At 52.2% G+C, this 27,876-nt stretch overlaps 3 protein-coding genes and 1 pseudogene across 7 annotated transcripts; 2 read left to right on the top strand and 2 right to left on the bottom strand.

Moving 5' to 3' along the window:
* Positions 1 to 24: 24 nt before the first annotated feature.
* ELOA (elongin A) lies at positions 25 to 14,144 on the bottom strand. 2 transcript variants are annotated; one of them, XM_086863299.1, is made up of 11 exons: positions 13,935 to 14,144; positions 9,382 to 9,438; positions 8,645 to 8,763; positions 6,639 to 7,851; positions 5,738 to 5,852; positions 5,240 to 5,395; positions 4,792 to 4,889; positions 4,378 to 4,558; positions 3,804 to 3,915; positions 3,420 to 3,571; positions 25 to 2,913 (listed from the first exon to the last, which is right to left on the bottom strand). In XM_086863299.1, the coding sequence occupies exons 1-11, from the start codon at positions 14,004 to 14,006 to the stop codon at positions 2,852 to 2,854; spliced, it is 2,337 nt and encodes a 778-aa protein (XP_086719425.1). In that variant the 5' UTR covers positions 14,007 to 14,144; the 3' UTR covers positions 25 to 2,851. The 2 variants fall into 2 exon arrangements, with proteins under 2 accessions (XP_086719425.1, XP_086719424.1); XM_086863298.1 differs by having other exon boundaries at positions 5,240 to 5,392; positions 13,935 to 14,135.
* Positions 14,125 to 18,921, top strand: LOC111939129 (kelch-like protein 31; annotated as a pseudogene). Its single transcript, XR_015279301.1, has 3 exons — positions 14,125 to 14,314; positions 17,829 to 17,963; positions 18,132 to 18,921. The product of XR_015279301.1 is annotated as a kelch-like protein 31 (transcript).
* Positions 18,922 to 18,968: 47 nt separating this feature from the next.
* Positions 18,969 to 21,710, bottom strand: RPL11 (ribosomal protein L11). Its single transcript, XM_086863313.1, has 6 exons — positions 21,620 to 21,710; positions 21,074 to 21,224; positions 20,621 to 20,727; positions 20,129 to 20,260; positions 19,660 to 19,770; positions 18,969 to 19,044 (listed from the first exon to the last, which is right to left on the bottom strand). The coding sequence occupies exons 1-6, from the start codon at positions 21,623 to 21,625 to the stop codon at positions 19,015 to 19,017; spliced, it is 537 nt and encodes a 178-aa protein (XP_086719439.1). The 5' UTR covers positions 21,626 to 21,710; the 3' UTR covers positions 18,969 to 19,014.
* Positions 21,711 to 21,761: 51 nt separating this feature from the next.
* On the top strand, positions 21,762 to 27,784 carry PPT1 (palmitoyl-protein thioesterase 1). Of its 3 annotated transcripts, none has more exons than XM_023941210.2 (9): positions 21,762 to 22,002; positions 24,254 to 24,363; positions 25,105 to 25,232; positions 25,487 to 25,557; positions 26,185 to 26,287; positions 26,364 to 26,454; positions 26,572 to 26,670; positions 26,820 to 26,891; positions 27,139 to 27,784. In XM_023941210.2, exons 1-9 carry the CDS (start codon positions 21,978 to 21,980, stop codon positions 27,259 to 27,261), a joined length of 822 nt encoding a protein of 273 aa, XP_023796978.1. In that variant the 5' UTR covers positions 21,762 to 21,977; the 3' UTR covers positions 27,262 to 27,784. The 3 variants fall into 3 exon arrangements, with proteins under 3 accessions (XP_023796978.1, XP_023796977.1, XP_086719438.1); XM_023941209.2 differs by lacking the exon at positions 21,762 to 22,002 and adding an exon at positions 23,806 to 24,071; XM_086863312.1 differs by lacking the exons at positions 21,762 to 22,002; positions 25,487 to 25,557; positions 26,185 to 26,287 and adding an exon at positions 23,806 to 24,071.
* Positions 27,785 to 27,876: the final 92 nt, after the last annotated feature.

Genomic DNA, 27,876 nt, shown 5'->3' with positions numbered 1-27,876 from the left:
TCAGGAAAGAACGAGCAGCCACAGTCCAGTGTTTGGCTTTTATTGAGACATGATTCTCCTCTTTTTCATATAACTTATCTAATTAAAATATTCATCTTAATTACCACAAAAAAAAAAGGGAACATAGAAAATTGTATATATATATACACAGTTTGGGACCAAAATACAAATACAAGTCCAAGTCACTCCCCCTCCTCCTCCTCCTCCCGTTATTCATCCTACAGGGATGGGGTGGGAAGGGGGAAGAGGCAGCTCTGCTCCATCCTTCAGAGTGTGGTGGAGCACAGAACAACTGTGCAAGTGTCACAGCCCGAGACTGGGAAGGAGCACTTCGATCCCAGAATTTGCACAGTGTGTCCCTCAGGGGAATATCCCTGCTCTGCTCCCAGCTGAGGGCCGGTGCCCCCCTCTCCTCAGGCTGGATTTAGTGTCCGAGCAAAAGGAAGGGAAGGGCGAGGGGTTGGCATCGCCCCTGTGAGAGCAGAGTCACACCAGTGTCACCTCCCTGCAATGCCACCAACAAAACACGGACACAGCTGGCAAAGCCTGGAGCAAAGCAGCTGCTGTGAGAGGGAAAGAGCATCTCCCCAAAACAGCAATGCTTGGGCAATAGCCACAGCTGAGTGTGCAGTTGTGATATCAAGAATTGGCAGTTTTGCAGTGCCCAGAATTGTTCTCAGGCATCGCCCAGATGCTTTGCTCAAAGCTCCATCGTGTCTGAACATGATACCAGGCTCTGCTTCCCTCCCCTCTGCCCCTACCCCAAGTACAGAGAGAAATAAACAGTAGCACAACGGTCAGCAGAAGAGAATATATTGTTATCTAATTAAAAATACAGCAAAATTAAATACAGCAAAAACGCAGGAGAGTAAGGAAGGAGCCATTATTTTACAGCACAACACACACTGAAATGCTGCACAGTAACATTAAAGCATCTGGGACTGTAACAAACTTACAGCACGTGAGAGTCTGAGAACATTTTTCCAAGAATTTCAAACTAAACAGAGAACAGACCAAATAAACAGGAGACAGGTGTTCAGAATGGTTTTAAAGAAAGATGTTTCTTTTAAAGGAGGAGGAAAAAAAAAGGAAAGAAACAAAAAAAAAAACCAAACAGACCAGAAGCAAAACAGGGATTTTTCTAGAGCCCTCCAGGGAGGACCCTTCACAGCAAAGTTTCCCCCGGTCAGTGCACACAGACAGCTCCACCGGTTTGGGATTTGGCAGCCACAGAAAGCCAGCAGCAGAGCTTCTCAGGAGCTGCCAACAACAGCATCCACTACCAGCATCTTTTCCACCCAGACAGCAAAGTCCTAGGGCAGCAAATATGGCTTGGAACAGGAGAATGCCTCCCCTCTCTGACCCAGCTGGACCCTGGAGCCCTCCCAGAGAGGCCATGAGCCCTGGGGTCTCCCCAGCCCCGTCCTCTGCTTGCACCACCCCTGGGGTTCCCTTTGGGGCAGACAAAACACAAGCAGAAACCTTCCCCCTGTCACACCCCACAAGCAGAAAGCTTCCCAACAGCACAGCACAGTTCCTGGATGTGTCCAGCTCCGGCCCCCACGAGCCCAGCTGCCATCCTCACATCCTCAGCAGGGCTCTGACCTCTCTGGGAGCTCCAGGGCACTCCCTGACACTCCCACCAGCCCCATCAAGCACCTTCTCCTTCCTGAGCTCCAGCTCCTCACACAGCAGGTCCAAGGGAGCCTTTTGAACTCCTGTTCTGAAGGACACACGGGTTACAACAGCCACATTCTGTTGCTCACCTCCCTCCAACCTCATTCAAGTGGTTTTGGGTTCAAAGACCAAAATCCTTGGATTTTTCCCAAGAGGGGACAGAGCAAAACGTACAGGGAAAAGACAGGATTTAGGCATCAGCTTCCCAACTGGAAACAAATCCTTTGCAATTCCACACAGAAAACAAGACAAAAGCATTCCTTCTTCCCACTGAAAGAGGCAAACGATGCCTTCACTGATATTTAAAAACTGATTTCCATTGCAAAGTCCCCTGTCTCTCTCGAGATAAAAAGTTAAAATCTGACTTGATGCACAGTAAAACTTCTTCCAAATCCCTGGCAGTTTTATTCCCAGTAGCCAGCAGAAGACAACAGCAGCAGAGGAAACGTCCCCAAAGGCTCTTTGCATCCCTGCAGGACCACAAAAGCACCTGTACAGGATCTACAGCAACAGCACAGAGCAGGTCAAGAGCTGAGATTTTATTGACACACACGAGCAGGGAGCAAAGCCTCAGGGCTGGATGCACTTGCCAAAGGACTGACAGGTGGATGGGCCACTGGTCCTACCTGTCCCAGAGTCCCCAGGTGAGACTTTGGGCCCAGCAGGTACCAGATGACAGGAAAGGCTCCTGTGACACCCAGTGTCCACTCAGATGGATTCCAGCTCGAGGCATCAAGGCTGACCCCAGGACTGGGTTGGGAGGGGAGCAACATAAATAATACATCAGGGGAGAGGGGCAAAATATTAATTAAAACCATTTTATAATTTATTAAGAGGTTAAATAGTAAATAAGTCTCTGGATCTTCCACTCTCAGCAGGTGCCAAGATTTCACATTTTCCTGTGTCGGGAGATTCTGTACACCCTTCTTTCGATGGATGACAAAGCCAGAAACAGAATGTTGGGGACAAGGGGTAAAAGAGGGGGGCTTGACACTGAGAAAGGGACCAGAATAAAAGATAAAATACTGTGCCGTCATCTTGTGCAGATCGAAGCTTCTCCCAGCAGCTGCAGCCTCCAAAGAGTTCAAAGATAAGGAAGGGCTGTTTGGGTACCTTCTCCCCTTTCAGTGCCACTCCTTCCCAAGAGAGAAAGGCCCAGCTCAGCACTGCAAACTTATCTCCGAGAGAACCTGTTTTTGAAAGCTTTGATAGTCTTTGCCATCATTGGTGCAATTTCTGCAAAAGAGAAAGAAAAAACAAAACACTGCTGAATCAAACAAAAATGAAATGAATGAAAGCAAAAGTGATAGACAAAATGCTGAGAGCAATTGAAATCCACAGCTCTGGCAGACTTGAGTGTTTGAGCAGGGCCCATCAGAGTTTTCAGGTCACAGATTTGAGGAGAAGCCGCTGCTTTCTGCACTGCACCAACACAGTTCTCTGGTTAAAGCCTCCCTGCTTCCTTCCCCAGAGAGCTGCACTCCAATTCCAAACAGACACAGGCAGCAGGAGGGGAAAGGCAGAGGTTCTGCCTCGCTGGTACATTTAGGACAGGCTGCTACAGTCAGCTCTGAGCAGGTAAATCAGCATTTCCCTTTGCTGCTCCTCACGCAACAAGTTTGAACAGAGAGAGAGGGGAGATACCAACATCAACCCTCCTGCACAGCCTGGGATTCTTCCACAGCAGCTGTTTGTGAAGAAGCTCTAAGAGACCACAGGGATGTGCTGCAGGTTGTACTTACTCTTCACAGGGGGTTTCCTGGGGTCGTAGGAGGAGAAGGTGCTACCTGAAGATGGGACCGAGTGGGCACTGCTGGTGCTGGGCCCATCGTAGGACTGCTCGTCACTCGCCCGAGCGTGGCTTTTGCTGGATGTGTACAGGACTGGTTTAATTCTGGAACAGACACAGGACAGGCGTTTCCATAAAGGATTCACCGTGTTTTGACACAATTCCAGACACAAGACACCTTTGTAACAACAGCAGGGCTGCTACAATGTGGAACCAGCGCTTCCCAGCAGGAAACAGATGATTACAGTTACAAATTTCCCTGCAAAAGATGCTCCCAGACACACAGTATCCTTTCCTGAGCTTCAGGGGACACCTGAGCAGCAAGAGGAACACTCACTTAGTCTTCTCTGGCAGAAGAGGGCCTCCAGTTCCGAACTTCTCTTGTCTCCTCCGTACGTCCCGAGGGGGCTTCGCTGCAGAGTTCACAAATGCCATCTTGGCCACTCTCCCTGCAAGAGGCCAGAAACATCACTTACATCCAGCTGCCTATAAAGGAGGCTCCTCACTGCTTGTCCTACTGCTGACAGTTCAGCCACCTCTCCCCAGTCAATCCATTCCAAAGAAATAGTGACAGTCTTCTTCCTAAGGTCTGAACCTCTAACAATGAGAAATGAGACTGATCAGCTCAGCAGTTCTCATTATGTTCACCCAAAACCCAGGAATGTTTCCCCACACCCTGGTTCTCTTCCATGCCAGCATGGAGAACCACATGGAACAGGAGCCTACTCATCACTGCTGTGATGAGTATCAGAGTTTTTGAGCAGATCACTGCTCAAAATATTGAGCTGCTTCAACACCATCATGGATGGGAGCGAGCCACCACTAAACCACAAAGCAGAGGTGAGCACACAGAGCTAAGCAGCTCCTAAACTGGACTGGTTTTAAACCCAAATGCCCTCTCTGAGCCCCACCTTTGGGTTTGTTGGCGTGGGCAGAGCCGATGTTGCGTGCCAGCATGAGCAGGCGCTGCTCGCGTGCGTCGTGCAGCCGCAGGTACATCTCCCGCCACGACTCGAACTCCTCGGGCTTCTCGTTCTTGAAGTCTCGCAGGCAGTGGTTGTGCCACAGCTGATCCGTGTCCTCCACCAGCACCTGAAGCAAACCCACACAGAGCTGGGATCCCTCCTGACTCCTCCTGTCCCCTTTCCCTTGGCACCAGCTCAGTGCCACTGGAATTCCAGCAGGGCCTGTGTGCAGCAAAGCCAGGAACTCAGGGCTAGCAAAAGCCACGTCTTGCAATGAGAAAATCTGAATTTGCTATTCTGCTGTTGCAGCTGAGGACAGCCCTGCACATCACATCCCTTCTCCCAGGCCAAGGCACTCACATGGTTGCATTCCTCGATGCGATACAGCTGCTCTGGGGTGCACCTCTCCAACACCGGCTCCAGCACGGAGAAAGGGACACCACCCACTTCATAGATTGCTAGAGAGAAGCAAGAAGAACAGGGTATTAATTATCCTGCTCCTTCCTTGCCAAAGAAAGGGCTTAACACCTTGAGACACAGTGAAAGAACTGCAGCGTTGCACAACACCAGACAGGATGAGGGGAGGAGAAAGGAACCTCAGGCACCAATATTTCCAAGTTAAGAAATATCTGTGCAAGCTCCATTTGCCACAATTTCCAGTGCTTGACAGCATTGTGGGTGCTGATCCCTGCAGCACCTGGAATTCCAGTGGGATTTATCCCATATTTGTAACAAGGGGGAACTGCTGGGGTCTGTACCAACAAGCTGCCAAAATTTCAGTGACTCTGAGACAAGGAAAAGTACTTACAGTCGATGTTGTTACTGAGGACTCTGATACACTGCTGGTACAGGGACATCATCTTTGGGAGGTAGGCAGTTTTGGAGCCAGAGTACACCTGCATTTTGGAATTCAACCGTCGGCCTGTGAAACCCGCTTCGCTCTCCTCCACTGGCGAGGACACTGCTGTGGGGGGAAACGCTTGGAGTGAGGAGGGGGCAGAGAAAAGAAAGAGACTGGCCTGATAAACAGCACAGGAGGCACAAATTTGGAGTCACCCAGAAGTGACCCAAAGGGCAAAGTCTTCTCCAAGACACTGCAGAGGAAGCTCAGGAAGGGCAAGGTCAAAGCCCAAGCCCCAAAGAAGCGTCAGTGAAGGATTATTCTCATTTCTGATGGAGCTGCTTTTTTGTCTGAAACCTCTGCCCTTGGCAGACCCCAACAGAAAGAACTGAACCCAGCCAGCATCCCCTCCTGCTCTCTCCCACAATCTGGCTCATTCCAAACCCATTTCCTTGCCCAACATACCTTTCCTTTTTGTCTGGGAGCAGGTGATGGACTCAATTGAGGGAAGAGGACGATAATTGGCCTGGATGGGGGGCAGGGGGATGTCTGGTAACGTCGGAACCACATCTAAAATTATCTGGAAGGAGAGGATGGACATGGAATAAGACAGGAATACATGTGACATTCCACCAGTGTACAAACAGCACTCAGCTGTGGGGTTTTTTTGCAGATTTTGAATAAACCACTCAGTGCTGCTCAGTTTGCACAAGGCAACAACCTCAGGGGGTGGCTGCCAATAGGAAGAAGCCAAAATTTGGGATCTGAATCGTTCAGCACCTTCCAGAAAGAGCCATCCCTGTTTTTATCCTATTCAGGACAAGCAGAAGCATTTCCTTGATCTCAAACACTCATTTTCTCCTCTTCCTGCAAAAAAACTTTGCACTGATGGAGGAGAAAGGGAACCTCAGAAACTGAGGAGAACTTAAAACTTTGATATGGAGTTTTATGAAGCACTTATTAGAATGAATGGCAAAGCAGGATTTAAAATGCTGTTAAACCTTATAAAAACCACTTTGTCAAGAGCCAAGTGTTTAAAAGTTGAGTAAAAAGATGAAACAGTAATGATTTTTTTTTACATTTAGTCCCTATTTAGACACCAAACCCTGCCACCCATGTGACAAAGGATCTGTACAGAAATATTGCTCATTTTCCAGGCTTTCACAAAAGAAGGTTTGTCTTCTGGAATGAGCTGCCTTGTACCACCAGTTCTCCCATTTCTGCACACTAAAAGAGGTCAATTTTAGAGAAGCACAAATACTTGAGAGGGGAGACATGAGAACCTCGTTAGCAGGAGATGCACTGCAAACTGGGCTGGATTCTAAGCTCACATCCACAGATCCTCTGCTTTCTCACCAAACCTTACCCTCTTTGGTTTAGGAGGCTCTGGGGGTTTCTTCTCTGCCTTTTTCTCACTTGTTCTTTTGTGGCTTGGACTTTTCTGACTGGAGCTCGAGCTGTTGGTGCTGGCTTTGGATCCATTCTGTTTGCTGTGCCCTCGGTCTTTGTCCCCAGCTGACCCAGCCGAGGATTTGACCACTTTCTTTTTCTTTTTCTGGGGCTGGTCATAGCTGAGATATGACTCAAACGACATTGTAGGTTGTTCAAACTCATCCTCTGCTTCCCCCTCCCCAGAATTTGAGGAAAAACCCACAGATTTTTTCTCCACATCGGAGATTTTGCGCTTCCCCTCCGAAGACTTTAAGCTCCCAGAACCCCCCTTTTCCTTGATCCTATTGCCCGAGTCACTCTCAGCTTTCCGTTTCTCTGAGTTAGAGCTCTCCAGGCTCTGCTTGGACTTTTCCAATTTGCTCTTCTCAGAGTCCCGATGCTTTTGCTTCTTGACATGGTTGTCCAAAGGTTCCTCTGAGTGCAGCAACGAGTGCGACTTCTCCTTCCTGGAGGCGCCGCTTTCCCGATTCTTCTCTTTTTTGGTGCCCTCTGAAGTCCTCTGCTTCTCCTTGCCAGCTGCTGCCACGGGGGATTCTCGGAGCTGCTCTTTAAAAGAGCTTTTGTGCAACCTCTCTGGGCTGAAGGCAGAGGTCCTGTCATCCCCTCTGTCATCGAGTCGCTGCTTCTTGTGCGAGGATTTGTGCTCTTTGCTCCGACTCGCGTTCCCTTTGTCGCAGAAATCGCTGGAGCTGCGCTCCCGGCCTGCCCCGAGCTTCTCCTGGAAGCTGTGGCCTTTACTGGCTTTCCGATGGAATAGTGCTGGCTCTTCCTGCTCCTCGGAGGCGTAAGGGTCTGTGTCCACATCCTGGGGGCTCTCACTGGGCTCGGGTGACACAGCTTGTCCACAGTCTGAGTACTCCTGGTCTGAGGAGAGCACCGGGGAGGATCTGCCCCAGCCCTTCCCTTGGTGGCTGCTGTAGCCGTAAGTCTCATGGGCTCTCTCAGGCCTAGGATGCCTTTTGGATTTCTTTTCCCTATGATCTGGGCTATAGGACTGGCTGCAAGATGGCTGGAAGGGTTCTGAGTAATCCTGGTCAGCCTCCTCATCCTCTCTTAGGGAGGATTCCTGATGCCTTTTGCTTGAGCTGCTCCTCTCGTAGTCACGCTCTTCAGAGTCCAGGTTATTTCTGAAGGGAGAAGAAATCAAAAAGACTTAGATTAATACTGGCCAACATGAATGAAAAGAGCCATTCCCTGGACTGGAACACCTCTCACAGAAGACCAAGGTTGTATTTGGTAGCTTTGTGGCAAAAATCCCACTAAATCTCTAAGGAACATCAACAATCAGGGATTTAAAAACTGCATTTCTAGTGCAAGGACTGACAAAGCACTTTTATTAGGACTAGAGACAGAACTTTCTCCTTGCCTACACACTCCTGGCTGTGTGATGCTGTGGGAAATGTCCCCCAGTCCCCCAGCTCAACACGTGGGAATATGACTCCTTTAAATTCCCATTAATAACTGGGCCTTTTATCACTCAAATCTATTTGATCTCTGCTGGGTTCAACACAGCTTTGTTACTGACACATGCCTGCTAGCAATAACTTCCAGTTTCCATAGGATTCTGGCTCATAAAAGCATTCTTTCAAATTACTTGGGCCTAGAACTTCCTGTCTTCAGAACATAAAATGGCAAGCAAGCAGATTGCATCTTTTGCTTTATTAAGGCATCTCCTGTTAATCTCTTCATCAAACTGCCAATTCTTGAAAGCTGGCCCCAACTTCCACATGAAACTGCAGCTGTCATCATCCCAACACTCCAGAGCCAGCAAAGGCAGGAAGTTTCTGCCAAAACAAGGCAAAACCCCCAGGCAGAGATTGCATATTGGTTTTACAAGTATTTCCAGAGCCTTGGCCAGAGAGGTTTGAAATATCCACTGAAAAAAAACATTCCCAAAGCTCATCCATGGGGCTCACTCACCGCTCCACCTCCTGGGCCACCGGCACCAGCTTCTTCCACCTGGCCACAAGGTCCTTGGCAAAGTCTCCCACGAGCTCATGTTTCCTCAGGCTGTTCACAGTCTTCCCAACTCCTGTCTCCTTCAGGAGAGAAGCACAAATCCATCTTAGCAAAACAGGAATTCTCACCCCTGCTAAACTCCCTAAAGAGTCAATGAAAAGAACACACTCCCTACTGCTGAGAGGGAGAAAGTTCCTTGATCTCACAGCAAAGATATCACTTTTATTCTGTTTTCAGCTGCTTTGTATCACTCACTACATGTACACCAAAGAGTTAATTCTACCTTAGTCAAACACTAATTATTTGTATTAATAACCCAAGTCAGTATTTACCATGAGAGCTGGCAAGTTTGAAGACAGAAGCCATTAAAAACTGTAAGGATTAGCACTTCCTCATTTCCTGCTGATTTGTTATTGCTGGGATCTGCTCCAACTCTCACATCCCAGTCAGGTGTTAAGCTTTTGGGAGAACTGAGCGTGACAGACTGTCCTTCATGGCTTCCCACCTGCCCTGGCACGCTCCTTCCCCATGCCTGGCACTTCCAGAACCTTATCACAATCGCACCCATGTCACTGGGCTGTAGCAGGTGGCCAGGGAAACACACCCTGTTCCAGGGAAAGCAGCACTTCCATGGAAAACAGCCCTCCCTGGGACTCCACAGACACCATGAAAAGCCCCAGAGATTTCACAGCTCTTACCACGAGAATGTCAACAGTGATGGGTAACTCTGACAGCCTCTTCAGACTCTTCAGCAGCTGTGGAGACAACAGGAGAAATGTTCAGAGTTGTCACACAGGACCACAGACCGGGAGGAAGGAAATGCTGCACTGCCTGAGAGCTTGTTAGGAAGATCCAAGTGGCTGACAGCTGCTGTCTCGCTCCACAAAAAGCTCCTGGGAAGCTGGACACGAGGGCCAACTGCAAAAAAATCTTGTCTCTGCCCACAAGAACCCACCTGAAAGTCTCATAGCACACTCAAATATTAACATTTGCTTCACACAGGACTGCAGCTTAAATCTGGCTTAAAGCACTGGGAACAGAAACACACAGCAAGAGGAAGAAAGGACTTGGAAGCCTGTGACTCAAAAGGTGATGGTGGAATTACCCCTTGGCAAGAGGGGTGGGAGCAAACCAAAATAAAAGAGGAAGGAAGATTTCTAGATGCTGCTAAAGACCTAAGAGGGGAACCGGTGTCCCCGCTGCCCACGGGCTCTCTTCAATCAGCTGCTAAAACAGCACCTGATCCCTTCCAAATTCCCTCCCTCTTGCTCCACTCTTTCCCCTTCCCTTCACAAACACCAGAGAAGTGTTTTTTCCATGGGAGAGGGTGGAACAAGGAGCCCTCTCCACTGAGGAGCTGAAGGCAGCAAGAAACAGCCTCAAGCTGCGCCAGGGGAGGTTCAGGTTGGACATCAGGAGAAATTTCTTCAGGAAAGGGTGGCCAGGCATGGGAATGGACTGTCCAGGGAGGTGCTGAAGGATTGACCAGACATGGGGCTCTGGGCTGGTTGATAAGATGGGGATCGGTCACACATTGGACTTTATCATCTTTTCCAACCCTAATGATTGTGGGATTCTAAGTGAAGGGGATGTTCCCATACCTCTGCCACCCAGGTGGTTTGGGACATGGCCTCACCATGATGTCTGCTGGCTCTGTAGCTACACTGCATGGTAGGACACATCTGACAGCACCGTTGCCCCTCACATCATTTCCCAGAGCTCAGCTATAGCCACAGTCCAGCCTCATCAGCATTCCCATTATTATGGCCCCTATACAGCCCAGGCTGTGCTCAGCACTCCTATGCTATATGCCATACAAAGGGCTGCCCATGATCCAGAAGATCTTCTCTTTAAAGCACTCTGCTCGTGCTCAAATCAGCACTGTCAGCCTAAGCTGGCACCCAGTCACCCCCAGGGCCACCGTGCAAGGGTCAGACAGGTTTGCAGGTTTCCTTCTCTGGAGGGAAATGAGTTCCTTTAACTTCTTTGAGGAGCGCTCTTGCTCTCAGAGGGGAAGCACTCCTCGACACCCAGAGAAGGGTTGCTCTGACTTAAGCAAAACCACAATTTCTGTTCACTAGAAACCACTCCTTTGTATTTTTTTTATATTTAGGATCTAATAACTGTGACAGAAGGTTTCGGTTTTCTTGGTTTAGAAGAGTGAAACACTGATACCAAGAGTGGCTGCTGTTGCCTTGCCAGCACAGCTGCTCAACAAGTGCACTGGCAACCGAAGCCATCAAACCAAAAGCAGCAGACAGTCCTACTCTGCTGCCTTTCCCAGGACTGCCTGCCACAGTTCAGGGGTCAGGATCCCTCTGGGAAGGCCAAAATCCTTCTGGGATTGGTAATAAAGGAGTTTGGACTTGCCTGTGCAAAGGGGACAGGAAGGGAAAGAAGGAAGGAGTTTTATACTAGATTGAAAAAGACAAAACCAGGAAAATATTAAAGCAACAGCATCTCTGTGAGCTAGCTGAATTCCTAGAAAGGTTTTTTTCAGAGCTTACAAAATGCCACTATGAGAGTAAGAACCAAGGAGAACTCGTCCTGGTATCCCTAAATCCTCCCAAATATTTTCTAGCTACACCCCACTGTAGCATCTCCCACAGTTCTGTTTGCTCTTTAGTTATTTGTTGCCTTCAGGGCTGAATTCCAGGAAGAGAGGTGCTGTTCTCAATGGGAATGCTGTTCTCAGTGTGGCTGGAGAGCAGAGGAGACACGCACTTGATCCAGAACACGTCTCACGAGGAGCTGAGTTATTCCACAGTTGGTTCCTCCGTGGAACACAGGTCCATGAGATGCACCAAGTGAGACAACTTCGATGCAGTGGGGCTTAAAATAAACTTTATTTCTTTTAGAAACAAGTTGATGGAGTTCATCCCACTGAGACTTAAAGGGTCATCAGGAAGAATTCTGGACAACAGGAGGAATTTCTTCACAGAAAGGTGGTCAGGTATTGGAAGGAGGTGGTGGAGTCCCCATCCCTGGATGTGTTCAAGAAATAACTCAATGCGGAGCTCAGTTGATATGGAAGGGTTCAACCAAAGGTTGGTCTCGATCCTGGAGGTCTTTTCCAACCTGTAACAATCCTGGGATTCTAAATCTGGCAGCTCATCTTGGAAATAACCAGGATCATACAAACCCTGGGAGGAAAAGGTGATCAGGTGGGAGGCAGGAAACACCAGGCTCGTGTCTTGTGAGACACACACGACAAAGCTCTTCTAAAACACCCCAGCACAGGGCAGGGCTTCAGTCAATCCCATAAAACCTTCCCTGAGTTCCAGCTCCAATCAAGTTCTGTTGAACATGGGTGGATTATTTTCTTTCTTGAAAGCAGGCAGCCAGACTGACACTAAAAACACACACTAAAGTCAAATTGCTCCAGCACAGCCCGGCTGCTTTGCCTCAGTGAAGATGCTCTTGCTCATGTTTTCCTTCTCCTCTTTCTTCCCATAGCCATGGAGCAGAGCTTGTACCTCCTCTGCTGGGAAAAAAAGGACTCTTTCCAACCCATGACAGCACTGTCCAAGATTTCACTCACACTGTTCCGTGCCAGCAGCCCAATTTTCACCCAAAACCAGTAATAACAACACTTTACACCCTTCAGCAAGGCAGTGAGTTTGTACACGACACTGGGCAAATATTATTCTTTCACATTCCTGCTAAAATATTTTGAAAGGATCAGGCAAGAAAAGTGAAAATGGGTAGTACCCAGGGATATCATGGATTTGTCCTGCTGACAGGATCGAATTCCTTCAACGGGAAGGTGCTCACAAGACCTATCAAGACAATGCAATGGCAACTAAATTCAGGCTTTAAACCACTAATGCTTCCGAGGATACAGCTGGAAAAGTATCAGAAATAAAGAATATAGGTCACAGGGCCTTTCTGCTGGGGAAGAAAAGAGGTTTTCAAGTCATTACCCTGCTTTACCTCCTCTGCCTGCCCTTGCAAAACCACCCAGGATCAACAGAGCAAGAAATGACTTGGCACCACGAGGTCACTGGAGAAAGAGTCGGGCTGTGCAAACACTGCCCCGGGACTGCAGTGCTCCAGAAACACACCAGCACTTCTTGCCCCGAGCTCACACAAGGGTCGGGGAACAGCAGCACTAATTCTCTGTGAGACAATATTTGATGTCTTGCCCATGGTCTCGGCACCACGAAGCTCAGACTCCCTGGAACTGAGTCCTTGGCAGTCCCTCAGCTCCATTTGGGGCTCCACCAGTTAAACCCTGCTCTGGTCCTGGCTGAGAGGGTGAGAAGAGTAACCAGATCCCATCGCAGCACCCCCAGCCAGGCTGGAGCTCCTACAGAGGCTCCCATTTCAAAGGGTCAGCACTCGAGCATCCTCTCCTGTTCCTGGGTGCTGGGAGATCTTGGGAAGCGAGTTCTGCAGGTGTTTGTTTCAGTGAAACAGCCCAGCACAGAGCAGCTGCACAGCCCTGCCTGCCTCCTCTTTCACCTGAATTACACAAAACGTGAACTGAACACGTGTCAATACTCTCAACAGATGCTCCCCCTTTGAACAGAGTAACAGCACGCCCAAATTCAACCGTAATTCCAAATTTTACTAGAAAAGCCAGCTCTGAACGCTGGTGCCCAGCAGGACAGCCACTGTCACCGAACACAGCGAGCCCAAGACAGCTCGGGGCAGCACAGCAGCCGCTCCACGGCAGCTGCTGCGGGCAGAACGTTTTGTCAGCGGGCAAATTCCCTGGTGGAGAGGGGCAAGAAGAGCCAAGCAAGTCCCCGAAAGCCGGAGGGAAGGAGGCAGCTCCGGAGCGGAGCCGTGTGTCCCCCCAGCCCCGCGGCGGTGCCTCCCTGCGTGGGCTCACCCTGCTCCGCCACCCAACACGTCACCAGGGCAAGACTCTTCCGGCCAGTTCTCCGCTGCCCGTCTGCCCAGGGGGACCCCGAAAGGGAGCCCTGCCTGCCGGTGCGGCGGCGGGACCGGCCGTGGAAGCCCTGCCGCCACCCCGAGCCCGCCACGGGGGCACCCGAAAAAGGGACTCCCGCCCACCGCTGCCACGGGGGGACCCCACAAAGGACAGCCGCCCTCCGCCACGGGACCCCCAAGGCCTGCGAGCCGGGGACAAGCCCCGGGCAGCCCGCACGTCTCACCCCGCGGCCCCGGCCGGGCACGGAACTCCACGCAGGGGAAGCCCCGGCGGAGGGAGGCCCTGCCCCGCGCGCTCCCGAGCCCCGTCCCCACCGCCGGCACCCCGGCGGGCTGAGGCAGCCCCCATCACCTTCTTGGGCTCGGCGCTGCCCGCCAGCCGCGCCTGGAGCCGGCCCACAACTTCCAGCACCGACTCCGCCATTTTTACTGCTGGAGAGCCGGCGGCGGCGGAAGCGGCTTCAGCGGCCGCCGGGCCCACGGCGCTGCCCCGCCGCCGCCGCCATCTTGGCTGCGGGCAGGAAGCGGAAGCGGCGCAACGCGGCCTCGGCCATGGCGGGTGCGGGCAGAGGGCGGCGCCATCTTGAGTGCTGGCAGGGTCGTGTCAGCTCCGCCCTCAGGATGGGCTGTCACGGAATCCCAGGGGAGCTGCAGCTGGAAGGGACCTCTGGAGATGTCCTGTCCAACCCCCTGTCAAGGTAGTGTCGCCTGGATAGGTGACAACGCATCCAGGTGGGTTTGGGATGTCCCCACAGAGGGAGACTCGACACCCTCCCTAGGCAGCTGTTACAGAGCGCTGCCGCCCTCATGGAAAGCTTTTCCTCGTGTTAAGGTGGAACTCGTGGTTTAGTTGATGCACATTGCTCATTGTCCTGTCCCTGAACAGAGTCTGTCACTGTCCTCTGACACCCCTTGGAGACATTTTATGGATTGATGGGATCCCCTCTCAACCTTTCCCTTCTCCAGACTGACCAGGCCCAGCTCCCGCAGTCTCTCTTCACCAGAGAGATGCCCCAGTCCTTTAGTGATCTTTTTTCTCTCTTTTAGACCCACTCCAGCAGCTCCTTGAGAAGCCCAGAACTGAACAGGTTTTTTTTTCCTGAGGCAATGTCACTCCAGACCTGTTCCTGTTGCCTCCCAATGGCTGCTTTTCTTTGGGATTGAGTACGTTCTTGCAGTGCTGTGTCTCAGCTGAGTCTGGACCCGAGTCCAGCCCTTTCCAGGTCTCAGTCTGGACCCGAGTCCAGCCCTTTCCAGGTCTCAGTCTGGACCTGAGTCCAGCCCTTTCCAGGTCTCAGTCTGGACCCGAGTCCAGCCCTTTCCAGGTCTCAGTCTGGACCCAAGTCCAGCCCATTCCAGGTCTCAGTCTGGATCTGAGTCCAGCCCATTCCAGGTCTCAGTCTGGACCCGAGTCCAGCCCTTTCCAGGTCTCAGTCTGGACCCGAGTCCAGCCCTTTCCAGGTCTCAGTCTGGACCTGAGTCCAGCCCTTTCCAGGTCTCAGTCTGGACCCAAGTCCAGCCCTTTCCAGGTCTCAGTCTGGACCCAAGTCCAGCCCATTCCAGGTCTCAGTCTGGATCTGAGTCCAGCCCATTCCAGGTCTCAGTCTGACCTCAGTCCAGCCTGTTCCAGGTCTCAGTCTGGACCCGAGTCCAGCCCATTCCAGGTCTCAGTCTGGACCTCAGTCCAGCCCTTTCCAGGTCTCAGTCTGGACCCAAGTCCAGCCCATTCCAGGTCTCAGTCTGACCTCAGTCCAGCCCATTCCAGGTCTCAGTCTGGACCTCAGTCCAGCCCATTCCGTGTCCCTGTGACTCGGTGAGGGTGGCTGACCTCACACCACCCCAAAAGCCTGCTGTAAGTGTAGAAGTGATAAGAGCAGTCAGCTGGCTGGGAGAGGAGGGAGGAGGGTGTTGTGTGGGGAAAGTTGAGGGTCTCTGTGCCTCAACCTGCAAATCCTGCCACTGGACAGAGCTTCCTCCTGGACAAACCTGTCTGAGAGCAAGGTAAGATCAGCCCCAGCCTGTGGGTGAGTCACAGAGAGCCAGGACACACCTGGCAGGATCAGCAGAGACTTTGTGTGGGGCCAGGAACTGCTGAATAATGGAAAATGGGGAAAAAAAAAAGCCTTTGTTGCTTTCTAAAACAGGGCTGGAGGAGTTATTAGCAGCAAAAGAGTGCCTGGAGCTGCAGTGCCCAGGTAGTTTTCCAGGCTGGCTGGGAGCTGGCTGTGACTCAGAATCTGTTTGAACCCACCTGCAGGAAAAGGAGAGGCACTCTGGTTCAGTATTAAAGAAAATAAGCCTGACACAACTTTCTGAAGGCACTGTTACACTGATCTGCTGTTGGCTCAGTAATCAGGGCTGAGATTAGCAGCACTGAAAGGATGTGAGGACAGTGATTGTCTTTTAAGGGAAATTTAAACAGCCAGAATAAAAGCTTCCCTTGATGTCTTCCCTCCATTCTGTCTGGGCCCTTTGAAATCTCTTCAAATCACTCATGCTCCCTAGATTAACCCAGCAGACAGGATTAATCTGTATAAAAAAAATACCCCTTTCAGGTCACTGCAGTGACATTTCAATGAGGAGCAGCAATAATGTCCCATTTTAAATTAAGTGCAGGTAGCAAAGGTTGCTGTGCCCTCCCACAGCCAGACTTTGGAATAAATCTAACATGTGCTGTGCTTTGAGTTGGGAATCTGTCAAAGGTGCTCAGAGAGGACAGACTGATCTTCTGTCCAGGATCCCAGGGACATCAATCCAAAACTTTCCTTGTACTTGTGTGAAGTGTGCTGCAGTTTGAAGATCTGTTTTACCCCAGAACAATTTCCTTCTTGGCTGCAAGGAGGCTCTGGCAGTGCTGTATCTTAGGGAGAGGTAAGTCTGAGGGATCTGGAGAGAAGGCCTGGAAAAAAGATTTTATTTTCCTAGGAAATTCCAATATTTAACCTGTATCTTCATTTCAGATCCAGCCAAAAAGCTGAAACTGCAAATTTTTCTGATGAGTCTGGATAAAATGCAACATCCAAGCGTTGTTGCTGTGAAAGGGCAAATCCCAGTTCCTTCTCCCAGTCCTGAGCTGGTGTCAGAAACTGTTTCACATCCAAACTCAGGGAGAGAGCAGCACTTGGGGCCTGCTCCAGGATGTGACACTGTGATAGACGAGCTCTCAGTGGTGTAAATTGGGGTAGCCCCATGAAACACCACAATTCCAGGGATGGCTCAAGTGCCTGGGACTTTGCTCCTGAATCCCTGTGGCTTCTGAGTCATCTCTGCTCTCTCCTCTGAGCTTGGCTGTGCTGGCACTGCCACTTTCCCACTCCAGCCCAACCTGGAATCCTCTTTCTTGACAGACTTTTACTCAACTTTTCCCTTCTCCATTTTTTTGCTGAAGTCTCCTAATTCCCCCCATCCCTCCTGGTGCTAAATATGAGCTGATTACTCAGTTCCAAGAAACCTGATCTTTGTGTCCAAGTGCAATAAACAGCCCCAGACATGTGAGACAGAGCAGTAACAGCTATTTCTGGCCAGATTTGTTCCCTCATCTACTGGCTGCTCCCAGCTCCCTCGGAGGAGGTGAGGTCACTGCTGAGTTTCAGACTGGAGGTTCAAATGGGATTTGGGAATATTCAAAAGCTGTGCCTGAGTCAGGTGAAGCACACCCTGCTGTCACCCCAGGACCAGTGGGTGCTCCCAGTTCCCCAGAGCAGCCACCCAAAATCCTCAGTCCTTTGTAATACAGGAAAGGTCCTGGCACTGGTTTTGTTGAGAATCCCCTCCTGCAGTCATGGCACTTTCTCACAGAGGTGTGCAAGGGCTTGGGGAACAGTTCCCATCCTTCTCTAGACCTGACCCAGGTAATTTTGATTCAGTGGAAGTTTTCCCTTTCCTTTTCTGAACATCTTAAGGAGCAGAAAGGCACCTGTGTCCCCATTGCAAGGCTCTTCACCCCTCTGAACTTCCCAGCGGCTCTGCCACCTGACAGAGCACAGCCAACATCCTTGGCACATCTTGAGGCCAGCCCTTCCTCACCTGCTCACTCAGGAACCATCATCCTCCTCCTGCTCTGAGGTTTCAGGGAGTCACTGGCAGGTCTGCTTTGTTTCTGGCCTGCAGTTCATCCACCTGTCCCAGGCTGGCCTGTGGTCCCTGCAGCATGGCTCTGGGACACAGCAGTTCCCTCTGCCATCTCCTGGGCACACAGGGAACTGGTGGCTTCTCATTCTGTCCCTGCTCCTCTTCCACCTGCCAGGACTCAGCAGAAGGGACAGTGACAGTGCTCTGGGACACCTCAGATCAGCAGTCAGCGTTTCCAGGGCAGGCTGGAGCTCGTGGGGGCAGGAGCAATGCTGGGCTGTCCAGAGGGTGAGAGCAGCAGCAGTCACAGGTAGGATTTAGTGCTGTGCAGCACCTGTCTCCACCTGCACTGCCTGTCCAGGTGTTTTCTCACTCCTGGAGAAGACAGAGGCACATCCAGAGCACGAGTCACCTCTTCTGAAGGCAGATGTGTCTGGCAGCCCCCCTTCTCCTCACTGGCCTGCCCTTCCTCCCCCAGGTACGACCCACACTTCAACACCTGGCCAGCATGGAGCACAGGAGATCCCACTTCAGCCTGAGCACCTGTGACGGGCTCCCCTACACTGTGGGAGGGCACAACACCCAGTGCCCGCTGGCTTCTGAGTGCTACATCCCCACCACCACCAGCTGGCACAGCAAGGCCGCCCTGGAGACGCCTCCACCATCATCCACGGCCAGCTGTGGCTACATCAGGCACACCCACTCCAGCTCCGTGTGCTGCTACAAGGCTTGGACAGCTGGAGGGAGCAGCCTGGGCTGGGCACAGCCTGGGGCTGTCTGAGAGATGGAGGGAGGCTGGAATGAGAGCAGGAAGAGGTATCAGAACTGCATCCAGTGCTACAACCCCGACCTCAACGAGCGGGCTGAGGGTGAGGAACTCCCCGAGGCCATGGTGGGTGTCTCGTGCTGCACCATCACACTCCCACCATCCCTGGGCTCCAGGTCCAGCTCTGTGGCCTCGGCAGCAAGCAGCACGTAAAGAGCTGAGTTCCACATGGCTTTTGCCAGCAGCAAGGGAAGGACACGCAGCTCGAGAGTGTGGGACAGCTGGGTAAGGAGGCACGCTGATGTCTGGGGTCACTGCAAACTTTGGGAGCTAGGAAATTGTCCCCTGAGCTGCCTCCATCTCGAAGCCTAAGCAGGGAATGCAGGCACAGAAGCAGGACAGAGAGCTTTTCTCCCCAGCCTGCAGCACTGGATTGCAGCATGGATTGGGGAAAACAAAAAGGAGAAAATAAAGAATTCAGCCAAACTGTAATAGTGGAAAAGAAGGACCATCGCTTCCATCAGCTTCCCACAAAACTCACAACACAAGTTAGGGGTAAGAAAAATTTATTTACTTCTCTGGTAACAGGGACCGCTCATTTACCAGGAAGGATGATGCCATCATACTGTGAAAGAAACACAAAGAAAGAAAAAGAACCAAAGTGAGAAATCACCATCAGGCAAGATCAGGGTGTGACTTGTGTAGGTCTAGGACAGTCTGTCCACACTTTCTATCAAAAACCCCCCAAGAAACTATCAGCAGTCCCCACCTCTTGAGATTTCCAACCCAGCTCTCAGCAGCTCCCGTTCATTATCCTGTTATTTATTATATGGACAGATAACCCCAAGAATTTGTTTTAATTGCAGATATCTCCATCCTCCAAGCGTGGCAGCTGAGCCTGGAGCTCTGTCAGACCAACAAATCCTAACCCTGCCTCCTCACTCATGATCCCCAAACATGCAGCTCCTCCAAAAACTGAGAGTCATTTCTACAAGAGCTGGTAATTCCTCCCGGCTCTCCTGCCAAGAGCAGCTCTTTCAGTTCAGCACAAAAAAGCACAAACAGCATTCCTGCTCTAACATTTCTATTTAGTAGCAGCACCTTCTACTACTCTGGGACAGTAAAAATCTACTATTCAAGCCCTCATCAAGATCTGCCCAGTGATTTGCTCCAGCCTTTCCATGAGGAATTTTGCTGTTCCTTGCTAGGAAACTCCTGGGATACAAAAATAAAGATGTACCTTTTGCTGGAACCAGCGCATGGCTTCCTCCTTCCCAATCCTGTGCTTGGCCCCGATGTTGCCAGTCCTGCGTTTCTTGTCAGCAATGCTGAATCCCGGCCTGCCCAGCACCTGCAGGAGGAGGCAAACAGCACTGCTTCATCCTGGCATTTACTGCTTTCTTAAACATTTTTCCAAGAGGGAAATGTCCTCATCAGTGATGCCTTGCTGCACTCTCCTTCCCCAAACCCAGCCCAATGATATCCCCAGGAGTTGTTGTCAAAACAACAGAGTTTGTTTCTGAAGAGGCTTTGTGGGATTTGTCATAAATCAAGGATTTTATGGCAGCTCTGGGAATCTCAGATTAGAAAAATGTCAGCAAAATCCAAATCTATCTTCCAGCACTTGGCAGCTAGTCCATGGGAGCCAGGGCTTGCTCTAGGCTCCTTCTGGAGCTTTCCCACAAGCCCAGAAAACAGGGAATACTCACCACATAGAAATCCAGGCCGTAGATCCCGATACTGGGATCGTATTTAATGCCCAGATCAATGTGTTCCTGGATTCCAAAGCCAAAGTTCCCAGTGTCTGAGAAGTTGTTTTTTCTCAACTCGTATTCTCGCACCTGAAACGTTGGTTCTTGGTCACTATTTTGTTCCTGACTGGAAGCAGAATCAAAACTCCTGCCCACTGCTACCAGACCCCAAACTTCTTCACAAGTTATTGAGTCCTTATCCCAAAAATTTTACTCCCCCAGCTTGGTCCTAAATTCCAGCAGCAAAGACAGAACACGAAACAAAATCAGCTGCTGCACCGATTAGTTCTTAAATAAGGATCAAACAACACCCAGATTAACAGTGTGAACACTTCATCCCATGGATCTGACCTGCACCTAGATCAGCTGCAGCATTTCAGAGCACACATTCAGTCAGAATGGAAAGGTTCCATTTTTCCACAAACCAAAGATCCAGCCCAAAATCCTCACCTTCAACCCCTTCTCCAGAATCTCCTCTGCTTTGGCCCCGCGAACCGTGCAATGAACAGCGATTTTCTCATTTCTCCTGATCCCAAAGGATCTCACCGTGTATCGGGCTGTAGGCAGCAATAGTTAAACTCAGATCACAGCCAGAGAATTCCCACCCGGGGATTCAAAGCTTCTCAACACGCCATAAACTCAAGGGAATTAAAAAGAACTAAGGCAGCCCCACATTCCGTTTTAAGGGATGTTGGCAGAGCATAGTTTGAGTTTGGAGACATAACTCAAATGACATAAACATGCACGAATCCCTAAATAATGAAACCCCCCCAATCTCCAGCAGCTCTCCCGACACCGGCTCTGCCAAGGAGCCCTTTCATGCGAACCGCGCTGCCACCGCACCCACGGGAAAGGAAGAAAAACAACCGAGAAAACAACCAGGGCTCCTCCACAGTTCCTCACCTTTGGAGAAGACGGGGGTCTGCCCCGTGAGCTGCTCCAGCACTTTGGCGGCGCGGGTGAGCCGATCCCCGCTCTCCCCGACGCAGATGTTGAGGCAGAGTTTGCGGATCCGCAGCTCCCGCATCGGGTTCTCCTTCTCACCTTGGTCTTGCTGCGGAGAGACCACACCGAGGGTAACCGGGGATTCCCTGGGCAGGGCTCGCCGCTCGCCCCGGCAGCCCCAGGACGGTTCGCCAGGGGTCCGGAGAAAGGTTTCCGCAGCCGGACACCGCGCCCCGCTCCCCGCCGGGCCTCAGTCCCGGTGTCGCGGTCCCTTCCCGAGCACCGCCGCCATAGGGCGGGCCGCGGCCTGTTCCCACAGCCGCTCCCTCATAGCGTCCCACCGGCTCCTCCGCGCCCATCCCACCCCCGTGCCTCTCCCGCCAGCCTTCCGCGCTCCCGCCAGCCTTCCGCGCTCCCGCCCGCACGGGCCGAGCCCCAGCGAGCGCGGATGGCAGCGGATGAAGACGGCCCGGCCCGGTCCCGGCCCGCGGCTCCGGCACTCACCGCCATGATGGAGGCGGGGAAGAGGCGGGCAGCGCGCGGCCGCGGGGGGTTATGGGAGCGCGCGCAGCGGCGGCGCCCCCTGGCGGGCGGAGGGCGGGGTTGCCATGGCAACCGCGGCTCTGTCATGGCTCCCTCCGTTAATTAATACTCATCATTGAAAAAACAGTCAAATGCGGTAATAACGGGAAGTGTTAATAGCAGCCACAATGAACGGAGAGAGGAAAAAGCAACCCAAACGTGTGATGCATTCGGGGGGGAGCAGAACTTCCCAGCTTCTCTGGGAAAGGGGCAGCCCAAACTCACTTTGGACCACTTTGGAGTCCAAACTTCTCTTCAGTGGCCACATCCTGAGCAGAAAATGCCTTCAAGGAGGCTCACACTCGGTAAGGATGGCACCAGCTCAAGGCTTTCCCTGTTTATCCCCTTTCCCTGCCTCCCCAGAGCTGCCAGCCCAAGCTCTGTAATGCCATCAATTGTTTTTTGCCCCAGTTGCTTCTGAGCAGGGATGAAGGATAAATGAATAATCAGTTTGTCTCATTAAGGAGAGAAAAAAGTGTCAGGAGTCTCAGCGCAGAGGGTGTGAAAAGCCTCTGGTTAAAAAGTAAAACTGCTTCATTATGGATTTACTTCATCCAAGAAAAGCTTTGCTGGAAATAGCTGCAGGCTGGGCTGGCTTCCAGCAATCCATGGATCCCATTTGGGATCTGTCCATGCTCCTTCCCATGGGCACGGGCTCAGGGCACTGCAGCCAGCAGCTCCAGACACAGAGAATCAGAGACTCCTGGAGTGGTTTGGGTTGGAAAGGACCTGAAATGCCACCCAGTGCCACCCCTGCCATGGCAGGGACACCTTCCACTGTCCCAGGAGCTCCCAGCCCTGTCCAGCCTGGCCTTGGGCACTGCCAGGGATTCAGGGACAGCCCCAGCTGCTCTGGGCACCCTCTACCAGGGCCTGCCCACCCTCTCAGGGAAGAATTGCCAGACCCCATCTTGTTGAAGAGACATTTCCTACCTTGACATTTCTCTGCTGAATTCAGGAAGCTTTTCCTGCCTGGCACAGAGCTTCCCACTCACCCGCTCCCTCAACCCTCTCCCCATCTCCAAATACATCCAGATGGGGTCCCATGTGGAGCTCTTCCTGCTTTGAGTCATCCCTGTCCCCAAAATAGTCCAGAGCTCTGTTTTGCCAGGTGCTACAACACATTTTCTCTGGGAGAGGGGGTGGGCTTGGTGTCATTTCTGATTCAGTGCAAAGAAAGGAATCCATTGCTGAGAACAGGTTTGTTTTTTATCCAGGGATGTGCTGTTGGTTTCTGGCCCCAGGTTACCTGGCTGATGAGGAGTCCAGCTGCAGTGGGAGCAATAATCCCTGCCACTATGCCAAAGGTATTTGTGATTCCCAGCAGGAGCCCTGGGGAGGGAGAGAGCAAAATTTCCTGAGCGAGGCCGGGAGGAAACTGTCACCAGGAGGGAGAGGAGTGGGTGCTTCCTGTCCCTTCCCTCGCTGCAGGAATGCTGCCTGGAGTGCTGAGACACGTTAGGATCATCCCTGCAAGAGTGGGGGGAATTTTAAGCCTTTATTTCACCCCTTAGCTTCCAGTGCCAGCAGCTCCAGAAGAAAAGGGGAGAGCAGGAATTGCAGAGGCCTTGTGGGACTGGGAACGGGAAGGATGCAGAGCCAGGGAGGGCAGAGATGTGCAATATCCACGTGGCGGATATTGATGCCTGTCCCTGGCATGCTGGTTATTGTCCAAGTCAGTGTGAGAAGGAGCACAATGACTGCGGGACTGCAGCCAAGGCATGGCACAGCCACCAGGAAGGTGCCTGGGAGCAGCTTCCCATGGGAGGAAATGGGAATCGCTTTACAACAGAGCACACAAGCGTTTTGGAAAGGCTGGGTGGCAGAAGAAGGCTTGTCCTTACTCGGTGCTGAGAAGAACTTCCTGAAGGCTGCTGTGCCAAGCACCCGCCTCTGCAGGAGGAAATCAGGCAGCAGCCCAGGCAGGATGTGCCCCAGCCCATTCCCAACGCGCGGCAGGGCAGAGAGGAAGCAGTGCCACGTGGACAACACGCAGGCCTCTTGGATTTCCTGGCTGCGTGTCCCGGGGCGGGGAGCGGGCCGCAGGATTTGGGATTTCTGGCTGGGATCGGGAACGGCGGGGCTCGAACCCGCGGCCACGGGCAGTCCCAGGCCACGCCCCTTCACCGGGCCACGCCCCTTATTCAGACCACGCCCCTGCATCCAGACCACGCCCCCATCCCTAAGCCACGCCTCATTTGCGCCCCGCCCCTGATTGGCCCCGCTCCGCCCCCGCCCCTTTGTTGCCGCCGGCGGGTCATGTGACGAGCCAAGATGGCGGCGCTCACGGTGGCGGTGCCGGTGCTGGCGCTGCTGGGGCTGTACCTGGGCCCCGCGGCCGCCGCCACTCCCCTGGTGATCTGGCACGGCATGGGTGAGCCGGGACCCTCCGCCAACGGCCGCGGGGGCGGCGGGGCTTGGCTGGGGACCGAGCAGGACCGAGGGACTCTCGCTAGCTCCCGGTGCCGTGTCAGCGGGGCTCGCGGTGTGTTTGTGGAGGCGAGGTGAGGGCCGCGGCCGTGGCGTGGTGGTGCATCCCCGTGTTCCCTCCCGCAGGAGACAGCTGCTGCAACCCGGTGAGCATGGGCTACATCCAAAAACTGGTGGAGAAAAAAATCCCGGGGATTTACGTCCTGTCGCTGAAGATTGGGAGCAACATGATCCAGGTAAATCGGGTGTCACTCTCGGGTGTCTGCGTGCAGGGGTGGGGCTGGAGTTACTGCACTCCGTGGTTTTAACAGGATTCCACAAGGATTCCTGCTGTGCTTTCCCTGCTAATTTTCTCTTCTCAGTGAGGTAAACAGCTTTGACAGGTGGAGCCCGATAAAATCCAGCTAATACCTGCAGAAAAGCACTGGGGGAAAACAAATCCCTGACCTAAATTGGATTAATATGCAAATCCACTGATTAGCACACTCGAAGCACTGCAGGTAATACTGATGCTGTGCTGGGGCAGAGCTTTATCCCTGGCCATGCTTCTTGATTTGCAAACATTTATTTACTTCAGTGTAATAAATTACACGCTTCTGCACCTTCGTGGGTTTTGACAGATTTTTTTGTAGTCCTGTGGAATTTCTTTAAATCATTCCTCAGGGCAATGCTCAGTGTAGGTGGTTTTCTGGGTTCTGGAGACATTTGGGTTTTAATTTTTATGTATAAATTAATAAAATGTGAAGAGATTCAAGTTGTGAAGAAGTTTGGAGAAATGTCTCTGCCCCATATGAGCCAGTTTTGCCAACCAGGGCAGGACGTGGTAAAGGGAAGTCTCAGAACTGGAATTTCACTTCTGCCCCTGGGATAGCTCAGGTCCTCTTTCAAAGCCACAAATGTCAGTGCTGTTTGCAGAGCTGAAAACATCACCAGCCATGGCAAAGGTACAGATGATCCATCCTAATCTGATCCCTCAGGATATGGAGAACAGCTTCTTCATGAATGTCAACGATCAGGTGAGGGAGGTGTGCAGCCAGCTGGCCACGGACCCTCGGCTCCAGGGAGGCTACAACGCCATGGGCTTCTCCCAGGGAGGCCAATTCCTGTAAGTCTGCACTCCAGGGGCTCCTGCTGGGTTCAGCTGCTCGTTTAAGACCCTTCAGAAGCGCTCAGCAGACACAAACTGCTGAATTCCTAAAGGCAGGAGTGCTCCAAAGGGGGCAGGTTGTGATTTCTTGCAGCCCTGCTCTTGCAGGCAGGGTTAAATCCCTTGGCAAACGTTGCACAAGTGCCCAAACCCACACAGAACCCTCAGCTGTGGCCTGGGCAAGCTTTCAGCTCCTTCCTCTTCCCCCACAGGAGGGCTGTGGCCCAGAGGTGCCCTGTTCCTCCCATGCTCAACCTCATCTCCGTCGGGGGACAGCACCAAGGTAGTGTCCCCTGCAGCTGTCCCAGCTCCTGGACACCTTTTGGGGCTCTTTTCTGAGCTCTGATCACTTTCTTATGGATTAAATTGTCCCTTTGCCCTTTTCTGGACCTGCTGATCTGTTTGGCCCAATTAATGTCTGCCGATTTCATTATCTTGATCTTGCTTAACTGGCAGTGGAAAGGGACCTCTGTCAGGAGCTGCCTTCACTGCCTGGGTAGGATTCTTACACACCTTGGGACTTTTGGGATGATTTATTCTGTGGGAAATCTCTAGATTGGTGAAACTGAACCTTCAGGGTATTTTACAATCAGCACCTGGGAGGTCAGAGCCCCAAGGAGAGGGAGGTATGAAGTGGAATTAAGGAGGTGTGCAGTTAGGAGTGGCTGGCAGTGAATTTCAGATCCCTGAGAACTCCCCAGCTCCTGGAGCGTGTTTCTTTGTAGTGGAGAGGGAAGATTTGTAGGGAGCACCCAGCACATCCCTTCTCTCTGCCCCAGCTCCCAAGGCAGGAGGGCTGGCCGAGGAGCTTGCCTGGGTAACTCCTGCTGCTGTGCAAGAGGTGGTTCTGGTGCAGCAGGAGGGCTCCAGGGGTCCCAGTTTGGCTGACTGAGCTGTGTCCCTGCCCCAGGGGTGTATGGCTTCCCACGCTGTCCCGGGGAGAGCTCCCACGTCTGCGACTGGATCCGCAAAACCCTGGACCTGGGAGCCTACACGAAGGCAGTGCAGGAGCAGTGAGTACCTGCCCCAGGCCAGGCCACGGGAGCAGCTCTGGCATTCCACCTGAGCCTTGGTTTCTCCCCTCTCCAGCTTGGTCCAAGCAGAGTATTGGCACGACCCCCTGAAGGAGGAGGACTACAGGAAGAACAGCATCTTTCTGGCTGACATCAATCAGGAGAGGGTAAGGACAGCGGTGACCTGAGAGCAGAAGCCTGGCAGGGTTCAGGTAGAAGAGCAGGCACTTTCCCTGGCTCTGGGTTCTGTAGGGGCTTGGATGTGTTCTCCTGCTTCCATCCAGGGCATCAACCAGACCTACAAGAAAAACCTGATGGCTCTGAAGAAGTTTGTGATGGTGAAATTCCTCAACGATACCATGGTGGACCCTCCGATCTCTGAGGTGAGGAAGGCAGGGTGGGTTTGGGGGCTTCCTTGTCTCTGGTTTGTCCTTTGGAGGTTGCAGAGGGGCAGGCTGGGCACAAACAGCTCCAGGAGCTGCTGGAAGCCTGCTGGAAGCCTCTTTCATTTTTTTAATCCGTTTTTATGCAGTGGTTTGGGTTTTACAAAAGTGGCCAAGCCAAGGAGACCATCCCACTGCAGGAGACCTCGCTGTACAAAGAGGTGAGCTCTGGGGGACGGGGGCTTCTGCTGTGTCCCCTCTTCACTGTCCCTGGGGCCCCCCCAGCTCTGCTCTTGTCACTCCCCCTGCCAGGAGCTGTTTGTTTGGGGAGACATTTCCCTCCAGCCATTCCTGGTGAAACTCAGGGAATGGCACTGGTGGTTCCTGCCTGGCTCAGGATCCCCCTCAAATCCCTTTTCCCCCCTCCACGAGGGGAGCAGAGGTGGAACCTCCCCCTTTTCTCGGCAGGATCGCCTGGGGCTGCAGGAGATGGACAAAGCAGGGAAGTTGGTGTTCCTGGGGGTGAAGGGGGACCACCTGCACTTCTCAGAAGAGTGGTTTGACAGCACCATCCTCCCTTTCCTGCAGTGAAGCTGCTCTGGGAGCACTGGGCAGGGTTTTTCACCGTAACTAACACCAGCCACTGTGCAACAGCTCTTGGTGCAGCCAAGCCTGCAGGGATTTGGGGAAGGGGAACAAGAGGGGGAGGTTTAGCTCAGCAGGGGTTGCCAGGATTCCACTCCCACCTGGGCTGATTGCTCTGGCTCTGACACACTCCAGGGCCTGGTAAATCCACCTCAGTTCTCAGAGCTGTGCCAGAGCTTTGTCCTCAATCCCCTGTTCCTGCAGGACACACTGGCAGTATTAACCCAACTCAGTAGGGATCAGCAAAGCTCTCATGGCTGTGTGCAGGGGAATGTTACAGCCTATCCTTCAAGATGGGGGGAAAAGGCCAAATTTAGGGGTTTATGGGAAAAAGAGAGAAAAAAAAAAAAAAGAGGGTCTGGAATTCAGCAGTATTAACAGCTTGAACAGTTTTCAACCAATGGCTTGGTTTCTGTTCTTTTGTACAAATGAAATTAATAAAGAACTTTCCATCTAACTAACTGAAAAAGAAGTTTGGACAGCTACTGACTGTGTTTGGAGGGGAGCTGAGGAAAATCTCAGGCAGAGAGGGGCACCCTGTCCTACCTGAGCTCCCAAAAA

This window comes from Cyanistes caeruleus, chromosome 26 (assembly GCF_971803275.1).
Source record: "Cyanistes caeruleus chromosome 26, bCyaCae1.hap1.1, whole genome shotgun sequence".
NCBI lineage: Eukaryota > Metazoa > Chordata > Aves > Passeriformes > Paridae > Cyanistes > Cyanistes caeruleus.
This window is presented reverse-complemented; position numbering and strand designations above follow the sequence as displayed.